This window comes from Pelophylax lessonae, assembly GCF_965119305.1.
Source record: "Pelophylax lessonae genome assembly, chromosome: 2".
In the NCBI taxonomy this organism is placed as follows: Eukaryota; Metazoa; Chordata; class Amphibia; order Anura; family Ranidae; genus Pelophylax; species Pelophylax lessonae.
In genome coordinates, this window is record NC_138769.1 from 170,144,622 (window position 1) to 170,157,488 (window position 12,867).

A 12,867-nucleotide genomic window follows, 5' to 3' on the forward strand; every position below is an offset into this window, starting at 1 on the left:
GACACATACATAACATTTTGCTTAAAGCTATTGTCAGAAAAGTAATTAAAATAAGATGTTTGCACTTACCGTAAAATATTTTTCCTGGAGTCCACTGAGGGACACATGAATACAGATACAAATCGGGTAATACCGCTGCCTAAATTAGATTTGGACACTGGCAAACAGAGAAATCGTAAGCCAGCCCCTGTATAACTCCTCCTCCACCCAGAATGCCTTATTTTTGGATTTTGTGGAAAGCAGTAACCAAAGGCAAAAGCAAAAAAACACACATGAGTGGGACCTGTAATCCTAAATTGACACCAAGAAAAATACTTTATAGTAAGTACAAAAATCGTATTATATTTATTGTCCATTGAGAGAAACTGGATTTTAGATACAAATGAGTTGTTCAAAAGCGATCCAACTGAGGTTGGCAAAAACCACTGAGCGGCCCATAGGGAGAGCCACCGTAACTAAGAACCAGTTGGAAGACCCAATGCCCAAATCTGACCAGATGAAGCATAGCCCCCTTCAAGACAAGAGGCTGCCTACAAGCAAGGGCAGGCCAAAGAGGATTAACCTGATGAACAAAACCAGGATATATGAGATCACTAAGGGTAGAACAAGGGAAGGTATCTATGGAACTTCCCTAACAAGGTTGCAGACCAACTACAAAAGGTTGACCTATGTCCAGGCAAGTAGGTTCCACAAAAAGTTCTCCTGAAGCACCATATCCTCAACAGAGGGTACCTGCAGCATGAGCCAGGGGTGTTTCACCTGCTAACAATTTAGGGGTGTTCAAAGCCCTTCGGTGATGGTATCCTGCCTGCTTATCAAAAGATGAAGAGCATCCAGATGCACAGAACTCTTTCTTTGGTGCAGTGACTACGAGATGAGAAGAGCCAGATTCTAATTCCTAGTCCTTAGGGAAAACAGTGCTGTTGAGAGTAGTACACTTGGCATTATCGAGCTTAGAGACCAGGTAACTTGTATTTTCACAGAGAGCACTTGCCACTCCTTAGCAGAGGAGAATTCATTGCAAAACCAAGGTGATGACTAAAGGTTCAGTATAGGAAGCTAACTCAAGGCAGGATTCCCCAATTAACATGAAACCTTCTGTTCCAGGGAGCCAGACTGGAGTTCCTCCAAATAAGTGGGGTCTCCCTGGGATGGGAGGAGGAGACAATCTGCCTACCCAAAGAAATAGATGGGTTACTCCAAGGACAATCTGATCCACAGAAGCAATGTGGATGTAAAGCTCAGAGCCCAGACCCCAAGCAAGCAGTGGGGGGGGGGGGGGGGAAGCGGAGTTAGTCAGAGCTTCAACGAGGGCAGGACAGACTCTCCTGAGAGGGTTCACCCATCACTCCAGACATCCTTGACCAGGGAAAAGGAGTCAATTCCTTGTGCATAAATATGGTAGTAGCTCGTGCTCCTTTCACCAGGTGAAGAGCAAGCTCACCTCCATTATAGACCCCTAAGGGTCAGCAAAGCATAAACCCAGATCAATTTGATGAACCAAATGCTGGTGTTCAGGTTTAAGAACTATGGAATTCCTTCTCCAAGATGGCTCCACACAGCTCACACATAGGTCATAGGCAACAAACAGGAAAAACAGCCTCCAATAGTGCAGAAGCAGCACGATCACACATTTTAATATTGAGTAAATTCCCTTCCTATTGCCAAAGCTTCCAATGGCACAAAGGGAGTAGAACTTTTTATCAAGGATTTAAGATGTCCAGCCTTGTCCACTGGAAACAGGTGGCTACTGATAGACATCTGCAAAGCCCTACCCAGACTAACCGTGCAGATTTCAAACCCTTCAGAAAGCAGCAAGTGCAAGGCTCCAAAAGACTCTGTACTGAGCATACCACAAACAGGATACCAGGAAAGGGCCCTGAGGAAGAGCGGGAGTCTGGATAGTGTACAACTCCAAAAGCTGGGCAAAGGACCCTGGGACATATGGAGCCCAAATTAACAGGAAAAGCAGCAACATTTTGTGCCATTAGCACAGGAGAGGTGGTGGGGAACCACTACAAAGGGTGGCGGGACAAGAAGTTAGCCTGTGGGCTAAGGAAAATGGCTTCTAAATTTAAGGGCTAGAGAGGCAAACTGTCCAAGGCAGATTGGACAACATGCAGAGGCTATTTAAAGGGGCTAGCTGACCACTGGTTGAAAGCCCTACTAGCTGAGCTAGAGGCAGGCTCTGAAGTCCTGAGAGTACCTGCAGTCCAAGTAGATGAAGGGGAGAGGTGGGACTACACCGACCCGTCTGAGAACATCTTGCACAGAGACAGACGTGCATTCTACTCACTGGTTGCATTGCTAATCATAGTATTATGGTCAGGACCAAATAGCACACATCCCTCTAAGTATTTAAGTCAAAAACTCCTTAGAGGTAGCAACAGCATCCCACACATGCAGCCAGAGTTCTCTACACATCTGTATGAACATCAGTATCAAGTGAGAAACGAGAACCCAGGTGACTGGTGCTGATGAAGTTGGGGGCAGCTAGAGGTGACCAGATCACTGTAGGCAGGCAGTGAAAACAGACTGAAGATTCACATGGTGCTTCAAGAGCAGAGCTGCAGCAGGATGGCACTTCCTATAGGCTGAATGGCAGAAAAGAGCAAAGAGCAATTGTTCCCTCAGGCTGTGGCAAAGCTGGCAGTGGTGGGAAATTTAAGAGGTAATCCTGATGCTTCAGGCCAACTGGCCTTACTCTTCAGTGACAGGGTCACAACCTTAAGAAGTGCCATGGCTCTGGACTTGGAAAGCGCTCCGTGACTAATTAACAGTGTGTTTGGGTCTAGAAAATACTTAAATGTAGAGTCCAGTGCCCAAAAGGTCACATTCCAGGTTACCTGCACACATCCAGTCAAGCGAAATCCAGGTATGTCCTTCAGATCTAGTGCTGAGGGAGCACCAATCCAAAAAACAGCTATTTTATTATTATTATTATTATTATTATTATTATAATACAGGATTTATATAGCGCCAAACGTTTGCGCAGTGCTTTACAATATGAGGGAAGACAATATAGTTACAATACAAATCAAAAAAGGAGGAATTAGAGGGCCCTGCTCGTTAGAGCTTACAATCTAGAAGAGAGACCAGCTCAAGCAGTGTTGTAGAGATGAATCTTGATTGAAATTCCAAAGGGAAAATCCAACAAGAAAAAAACATAGGAAGCAATAGTTCCACTTTAATCAGCAAAGCTAAAGAAAAGGCATCCAACCTTCTAGGACATTAACAAAAAATTAAGACAATGAGGCTAGCTGGTTAGAGAAGGGGTTATACAGGGGCAGTGTCCAATCCTGCTGTAGGTGACAGTATATAGTCTGACTGTATGTGTCTCTCAAAAAACAGATAAATACATTTTATTCATTTTTTTTTTCTTTTGAAGAACAAGACAATATTACATAGATTGAAAAAAGAGTCCGCATGCCATCTAGTGGATATTTGTGTTCTCTGCTCGAAGAGAAAGCATTACAACTTTCCTTCCTTCAGAGTCACATTAAGTCTTGGTTTTGTTTAGTAGTTTTCCGAAGGAACATCATAGATGTCAGCACATTTTTAGCTATTATTAAGTGGCCATCAGAACATAACAGTTAAAACACACTCACCTTCTTTTCAGTTATGTACTTTTGGTACAAGTCTCTGAACTACAAGTTTCATTATTGCCATGTGTGCATTTTGTATGAGTGTAATATCCCTCTTTAATCTATCTGGGTAAAACAAATGGACTGGACGTGTACAGTACTGTGCAAAAGCTTTAGGGCCCTTTCACACGGGCGTTCCGCATGTCTGTATATCATCCTATTTTTCTGCGGATGATATACGGACATAATGTATGTCAATGGCATTGCGGATGTCAGCGGATGACCATCCAATGACATCCGATTTTCATCCTTTCAGTTCTGTTCCGTTTTTTGGAACAGAACAGAACCCTATTTTTGTTCCATTTAAAAAACAGAACGGATGCAAAATCGGATGTCAGCGGTGTCATCCGCTGACATCCGCAATGCCCATAGACATACATTATGTCCGTATATCATCCACAAACGGATGGGATGGTATGCGGACATACGAAGCGGATGACACAAATGTCATCCGCTCCGTGAAAAAAAAAAAAGTGCCGGAGCGGATCGCAATGCGGTCCGCTCCGTGTGAAAGAGCCCTTAGGCAAATGGGAAGAAATGCTATGAAAGTAAGAATGATCCAAAACTGTATCTATCTATCTAGCTATCTATCTATACATACATATATATATATATATATATATATATATATATATATATATATATATATATATATATATATATATATATACACACACTGTATATATATATATACTTTTATCAATTTACAAAATGCACAGGGAGTGAACAGAAGAGAAATCTAAAACAAATCAATATTTAAAGTGACTACACTTTGGCTTCAAACCAGCATGAATTCTAGGTACACACAGTGCTTTTGCACACAGTTTTTGAAGAAACTCAGCAGGTAGGTGCTTCCAGACATCTTGGAAAACTAACCACAGATCTTCTGTGGATGTAAGCTGTCTCAAATCCCTCTGTTTCTTCATGTAATCCCTGACAGACTTGATGTTGTTGGGATCAGGGCTCTGTAGGGACCAAACCATCGCTTCCAGGACTCTTTTTTACGTTCTTAATGACATTGGTTGTAATACAAAAAATACAGGCAGATACTTATCCATCATGTCGTACCATCAGGGAGGAGTGTGATTAACCCCAAATTTATAATGCAGCAAGGCAATGACCCCAAACATACAGGCAATGTCCTTAGGAACTATCTTCAGTGTAAAGAAGAACAAGGAGTCCTGGAAGTGATGGTTTGGCCCCTGCAGAGCCCTGATCTCATCATCGAGTCTGCCTGGGGTTACATGAAGAGACAGAAGGATTTGACGCTGCCTACATCCACAGAAGATCTGTGGTTAGTTCTTCAAGATGTTTGGAACAACCTGCCTGCTGAGTTCCTTCAAAAACTGTGTGCAAGTGTACCTAGTGAAGGCAAACGGTGGTCACACCAAATACTGATTTGGATTTTCTCTTTTGTTCATTTTCTTTCAATTTTGTTAATTAAAAATAAATTATTAACACTTCTATTTCTGAAAGCATTCTTAATGCACAGCATTTGTTCACACCTGCCTAAAGCTTTTGCACAGTACTGAATATCCAACATAAAATGTGCATTAGCTGAAGGTCATGACTTTTGACTTGACAAATCAAATCTGCAGCACTTCAGATATCTAAAGCCTTTTAACATTTTCCCTATCAAGAGAATACCATCTGATGGAGCAATTACAGATGACCTTTTACACAGGACTAAGGACTCTTTCCCTGTCTGCATGTGAAAATGGCCAATTTCAAAGCATCAGGACTTTAACATGGGAGAAATGGGAGCAAGTCACACATGTTCCCCCATAACCAGAAGCACTGGGCATTACTTTGCTTTTTTAGAGCACTGGATGAATTAGAAGAAGGTATGGAAACAGCACAGGTACTCTTTAGAGTCAACCGGTGTTAGTGTACGTCTTAACGTGAACTGTGCTTTGTCCATACAGGGACATTCCCCAAGGAACATTCTTAGCTCCCCCATCACTCTGATCAACCACCAGAGCCTCAAGAAATACCCAGTACTGTGGGGGTTTACAACCACTTTAACAGGACGCCAGTCAAAAGTAACAAGCTAAAATTGAATAGCCCATTAAAAGATAAAAACAGCTTGTGATGCAACTTTTACCTGCAATCCAGACATTTCTTCACTAGTTCTTTTTTGTGCCACAGTTAAGCCTCGTACACACGCAACGAATTTCCACAGACCGGTCGTCCGTCTTTTGTCCAGAGTGGTGTCTGTTGGTTGGAATGTGCTCTAGACTGCACACGAATTTTCCCGCACGACAGAATTCTACTTCAGAAGTGATGTCATGTGTTGGATTGCTTTGTATGTGTTCTTTCATCTCTGAGCATGCCCAGTCTTGCTCATAAGATTTTTCCCCATCGAAATCTGTACTGCTTGCATGAAAATCGGCCGTGTTTTGACAGGAGGACAAAAAATTTATAGCCTGCACACCAGGATTTTTTTAGCCGAAAAGTCGGAGTCGGTTGTTGAGAGCACCATACTAACAAGCCGAAAATCGGCAGATCGGTCGTCGGACGAAAATTCCCGGCCGAATTTCCACTCCTGTGTACGGACCTTTAGACCAGCATCATTCAACCTACTTCCTCTGAGCCCAGGTCATCCTGGACCCACCCCAGCCAGTGAAAGGTAAAGCAGCACAGTGATAAGCTTTACTGTGAAAGAGGCTATTACCAGCTCAAATTCAGGTACTTGCACTGCTTGCATTAAAAATATAAATGTATTGATGTAATAATAAATCCAGGTCAACATTTATGTCTGGAGTTCAGCTACTGTATAAGGTATTCTTTTTTTATACATTTTTCATCACAAAATGAATTGGAACTGCCTGAATTTGTAAGTGGTTCACTTTAATATAGGAATAATTACAGTGTCCCCATAGAGGAGATTTCACACCCGCTTATGCTGTGCCCACTGGAAAAGGAAGGAAGGAAGGAAGGGGAATCTTGTCAAAGGAAACACAGACAGCGTCAGCAACAAACGTGTTTTTAGTAGCATTGGGAAGGGATAGAACCTCTGTCAGGTTTGCACAGTTGTCTGCATCCCTTTTGCGACATCCGTCACACAAGGAAATGAGGGGGAAATCTTCCTAAGGAACACACAACAAAAAAAAAACATGATAAAAAGGTACTAGCCCCCTACTAGCTTGAGTGAAAAGGTGTTTTTCCTGCTGTTTATATCTCTGTGGAAAACATTTTCCATATTTTTTGTGTGGTCGACAGGACAAGAAATGAGAGGACATTTTCTTAGCAAGGACTAAGCTGGGTATATAAGGATCCAAATTTCGGCCAGTCCTTGCTTAACGGGCCTATTCCGATCTATTTGTAGCCCTCCCAGTTTGACAGAAGTGGATCGTTAGATCGGCTTCTGTCAAACGTTACTGCTGGAAAACCTCCTTCAATCAGTGGCTGCAGCGCTGATCACTGTCTTCAGACAGCAGAGGACTAAAATAGCACAGTGGGGGGTTTCCTTCATCCACCTCGCTTGTGTGGATGCAGGAATCTGATTTTTTTTTTCATTCAGCCCGCTGATGAAACCAAAAAAAAATTGCGTGTACCCAGCTTTAGGCTTTATCTCTGACCTTAAAGGCTAGTCCACTCAACAATAATATTTTAGCTATAAGAGGTACCTAGGATGCCAAATCATCTTAGATTCCCCCACAGTGAGATCTCTCAGCTATAATTTTGGTCCACCTGGGAGCTTTTGGAGTTCTTGCCTATCTTGGCATGTTCCAGTTCCTTCTGTTGCATTCTCTAAAATACAAAATAAATGAAGAAATATTTTGACAAGGAGAGCAGGATCCCTAGACAATGATCACGGCAAGTGTGCAAATTTAGAAACCAGCCCTCCAGTTCCCATGCAGCATATTCTGACAGGGCGTAACCGAGGCGCTCAGACCTAGCATGCCTTGCCTCTTTCCACACCCTTATACAACCTATCAGATCATTGGGTGAATTGTATACTAATTTTGGGCTTACGCCATTTCGTCGCCCTATCCCTTGACCCCTTGTGGTACCATGGCTCCATTGCCTTGATTTGGCACCTCTCTGAGATGGGCTGCAGTGACTCTATGCCTTGTTAATTTGGTCTTTCTACTAATGTGGGTTCCACCTGATTTCCCCTGAAGATGATGGTTTACAATTGAAACACATTGGGAACAATCAGATGCAGTCAATTAATTTTCTATGTACAGTATGGTGTATACTTTTTCTCCTGATGGGACAAATTGGTGAAAAACTATTTATTCACTGATGTATTCTGTATTTCTTACCCCTGATGGGAGAACAGCAGATTATGTGGTCAAACCAATGGACAGAGTGTTTTATGGAAATATGGAATTTGTTTTTCTTTTTTGTACAAATAAACTTTTCTTCTTTTAAAAGTGCTTGTAGTAGTTTTTTGGCTGCCATAAACTCCCATGGGAGATGCATTTTCATATTCATATACTCAATCGCGGATACAATGAAGAACACTCAGAAAAGAGCTCCTGTGCAAAACATTTTTGGGGCCTGCTTTCTCATACAATTAGGGGAAACAACTAATTATGAGAAATTCTTCTCATCTGTCCTAAGGATTAGATCAAACCCGAACGTAGTGTGGGAAAGGTGCGGTCCATGCACATTCAGGCTCAGCGTTCAAAAATGTACTGCCTTTGCGATCTGCTTCAGGAGCCAATACATTGTTAACGGCACCCCAAATGCAGATCACAAGTGGGTTTGCACTGCGGGGGGGGGCAACATGGGGAGGAAGCCTGGGCAGAAGGGGAATCGGCACCGCACATAGTAATCAGGGTGTGCCCAGGTCTATGGCTGTAATGCTCCGAAAGTAATTTTCATAACAAACCAATTGTTTATCGGTTTACTTGTTATAGGCGGTATGTTAGGTTTTCGGGCCACCTCTGTCTGGAAGGCCTTGGGACCAGCGGGAGGGAGGGTGGGTGGTTATGGAAAGAAACACGTTCACTAGAAGAAGTGCTACTGGAGGAGGGGGTGGTTTCTTTGTTAAGTATCTGTAAAATATTTTTCCCTAAATAAAAATTATTTGATGAAAAAAAAAAAATAAAAAAAATGGCCCCTATTTTCTAGATCAGTGTTTCTCAACCTTTTTTCAGTCAAGGCACCCTTTAAAATTATAGACAACCTCAAGGCACCCTTTAAAATGATGGACAGTCTTGAGGCACCCCATTGTAAAATGTAAAAAACTGTTCATATAGATTTACAGAATGCAGCAACATCCACACGTAGGACACCCAACATTAGAGGTGATTTATTCTTCCAAAGCAAATACACTTTTGCATACTGGTACTGACTAGTATTCCAATGTTTCTCTTCTCCCTCAGTTTCTTTCCATCAGTCAGCTAATGTCACCCCAGTGATGAGGAAGAGGGGCACAGGAGGGTGGAGGCAACAGACATCTTTCTTATTAACTGATGATGTCATTCATTGGTTGTTAGGATGCCAGTGTCTAGAAAGTCGTAATGGTGCATAATGGAAACCCGTGGCCTTGCATAACTAAAAGGCAGGCTTCATCCACCTGCTGGCTTGCATACAATTTTTTATACATTTTTAGGCATTTTGCCAAGGCACCCCTGAAGAAACCTCAAGGCACCCCAGTGTGCCTGGGCACCCTGGTTGAAAAAAGCTGTTCTAGAGGACATTTGTGCAATTGCAAATTCTGCACAGATAGTTCAACTTCTATGCAGACACCTCACCAGCAAAAAGAAATCAGAAATGGTCAAGTGGTTTAACTCCAGCGCCTACTTAAAAAAAAACAAAAAACATTTGGCTGGACTGTCCTTTAGTGTAGTGCATAGGTCTACTCCAAGTTCCTGGCGACTATACCAGAATCTATAACAGGAGCTGAAGGTACCAAGCACTGGACAGCTAAAAAACACATACTGTGCATGCTAAATGCTTTTGAAATGGTCACTGCTTAAATAGTTTCTGCTGCCATAACTTCTAAAGTTATGAAGTTATGTGGCACCATATATTGCTAGCAACAACGCAGTGAAACATTTTACTTAAATTCATTTCAAACATGCGCCCTTCAGATGTACAATGTAATACAGCCTTCAATCCAACCCAGCAAAAGCATGTAAACATTTAAAAGTGCAAATAAACTTGAATTGAATATTTTATTTGCTAAAGTACAGTGTTTCACACGACCATGGCATTCTTTATGATGTTATTACACAAGTATTTTGTAGGAGAAAAATGAATGCAAAATGATCAGTAAAATACTCGCATATAGATGCATTTAAATGTATAAAAACGCCTAAAGATGCGTATGTGTACATAATTTGTTTTTATGATGATTTATTTTTCCCCTTGGTTAAGACTTTAAGTGAGTGTAAACGATCACCTAGTAAAAACAACCCGTTCATTTTAAAAATGAAATGAAAGGCAAAACATTTTTGTATTGATATAAAAAACATTATTAATACTTTTATTTTTATTTTTTTTTATGAGTGATCACATTCCCTCTGTTCTCAGCTGCATAAGAGCTGGGGGGAAGAGAAGCTGCAGAACACTGTGCTTCCCAGTACAGGGCTGTTCAGCACTATGTGTGTGTGTGTGTGTATATGTGTGTGTGTATGTGTGTGTGTGTGGGGGGGGGGGGGGGGGTTGTGTCAGGACAAGTCTGATCATTGAAGGAGAGTACACCGAGTTCCCAGCACAGCTAGAGTACTGACCACAGTGTGTTCTCCTGCCTAGTGTGATCAGTTTGCAATAGGAAAGCAAGGGGGCTAGCAGGAACACCAAGGATTTCACATACAGGAAGCAATACAAAGAGAACAGGATACTTTTTCATACAAGTACTGTACATGGTACAGCAGTCACATATCAGGAATATGAAGTATTGGGGTAGCAGGAGCTTTAAAAATAAAAAAGGTGTATCTCTGTGCTGTGGTTGGGCAGCAGCTGACACAGATAAATAATATACCAAACTTATAAATAATCTTAAGAAAAAGTGTGTAGCGCCAAAAGTGAATGAACAACAGTTAAATGTGAATACTGTGTTATAAGTCGACAATACATTGAAATAAATCCAAAAAAGTGCTAAAGTGAAAAATAAAATGAATATATAGAAGTCTAATCTTGAATGAAAATCAACAAAAAATATAGTGAAAAACATAGGTTTAAAAGCACAGTCCCATGATAGTATAAGCAATATAAACTTATTGGTGAAAGAACAAAGTTCAGTGCACAGATGTGCACAAAAAATTGGTGGTGACTTGAAAAGTGAAGAAGGGATCCAATACAGTGCTCCAGAATCATCCACTGCACCCCTGTGAAATGGACACTAACCGGAAAAGCTGGCTGCCATTACAACAGCAAACACGCACTCAGTGTAGATCCGCCATCTGTTGTGGGGAAGGCTGCTCAGCGACTCGCACCATAAAGATGTAGCTGTGGTAAATAAAGCTCACCGGGAGCCAGATGACGTCTCCATATTGTAGTATTTATTAGATGTGTATGTTAAAAGCCAAAATAAAATGAATCGTAAAACCATAGGACAATGGGCGCCACTACCGACCCGGTATTGGACAGTGGCCCGATGTCAGCACTAGTGTCTCCTCCCCAATGCGTTTCATCCAATAGGACGTTATCAAATGTGATCATTTGTTCTAAACTTTGTACCTTCACCAATAGGTTTATATTGCTGTGTATTTAAACCTATATTTTTCACTATATGTTTTTTTATTGATTTTCATTTAAGATTGGACAATATATATATATATATATATATATATATATACACACACACATACACATTTTTCTCACTTTAGCATTTTATGGACTATATTTTGATGTGTTGTCCATTTATAACACAGTATTCATATTTCACTGTTCATTCACTTTTGGGGCTACACACTTTTTCTTAACAAAAGCTTTAACCTACGTGCTTACAAACATATGTCTATATGCATAAGCGAATAAATCGCATGTTATTAGATGCAGATTTTTTGATTCCGTGTTTCGGATCTGAAAGCAGCACGTTTATGCACCTGTGTGAACAGCTCAATTGAAAATAATGCAGCCGCATTCAGATCCGTAATTAAAAAACACTTGTATATACGTATTTTTACAGTCATGTGAATGAAGCCTCAAAAGGACCAACTGCAGACTCCACTGGGAGCACATGTGACAGAGTAATAACCCAGGAGAACATCGGGGAAACAGGGACAGAATGTGGTAACCCTATAATCAGGATCACCAGCTATCATTTTAACAAAAACGACAGATTTAAAAAAAATTGTGAAGATTACTTTAAAAATGTTGATGCTTATATGGGATTTTAGTTATTGGGTTTACATATACAGTAAAAGCATATAAAGCTGTTTGCACAACATTTACCTGCACAAAAAATCCTCAACTGTTGGACAGGTGACACCAGCTGGAGATGTGTGGTGAAAAGATCAACAAATGCTCCAGGATAGACCACGAACACGAACATTCCAAAGCCATTGAATCGTACGGTTTCTCTGCAGCATTGGAGATAAAATATTTTTATCAGTAATCATCTCACATAGTTATGAATGCTAAACACATTTCATACTTTTCTCTTGACATCCTTCAGAAACCATTATGAAAATAAGATGGCTTGCAGATCTCTCTGCACACAAAATATAACAGTATTAAGCTGTGGGGATGATTTACTAAAGGCAAATAGACTTTCCACTTTGCAGATGCACAAGGCCAGAGGTGAAATGCACATAAGGTACCCGATTCCCCACAATAATCCGATATATAGGGTATCTCTGAACCCTCAGGAGCAAAGGAATTGAATGGTGGTATTGCGGTCTGCTGTACCAATATACATCATTTAACTAGAAATATAGCTGACAGAGTACAGTCATGGCCAAAAGTTCTGAGAATGACACAAATATTAACTTTCACACTTCCGTTTTTATAATGGCAATTTGCATATAATTTAGAATGTTACGAAGAGTAATCAGATGAATACAAATTAATTGCAAGAAAAAGATGAAAAATATAGGCTATGTGGGACTTTAAAGAGGTTGTAAACCCCCCCAAAAATTTTTTTTTTCTTTTGCAACCTGCAAGAGAAACACATAATGAGCTAGTATGCATCGCATACTAGCTCATTATGAAATACTTACCTTAGAACGAGCCTCCGCCGTGCCATCCGCTTACCTGCATGACGGGCGACATGTCCAGTCGCCCGTCTTCCGGGATCGCGGCATCCGGCCATCTGATT

At 41.1% G+C, this 12,867-nt stretch overlaps 1 protein-coding gene across 1 annotated transcript in view; it reads right to left on the reverse strand.

Moving 5' to 3' along the window:
- The window catches only part of MBTPS2 (membrane bound transcription factor peptidase, site 2), a 114,040-nt gene that overhangs the window by 55,304 nt on the left and 45,869 nt on the right, over nt 1-12,867 (reverse strand). The window contains exon 5 of the mRNA XM_082247086.1: nt 12,003-12,130. Within this exon, the coding sequence (XP_082103212.1) occupies nt 12,003-12,130 (128 nt within the window). The remainder of the gene's footprint in view (nt 1-12,002; nt 12,131-12,867) is intronic.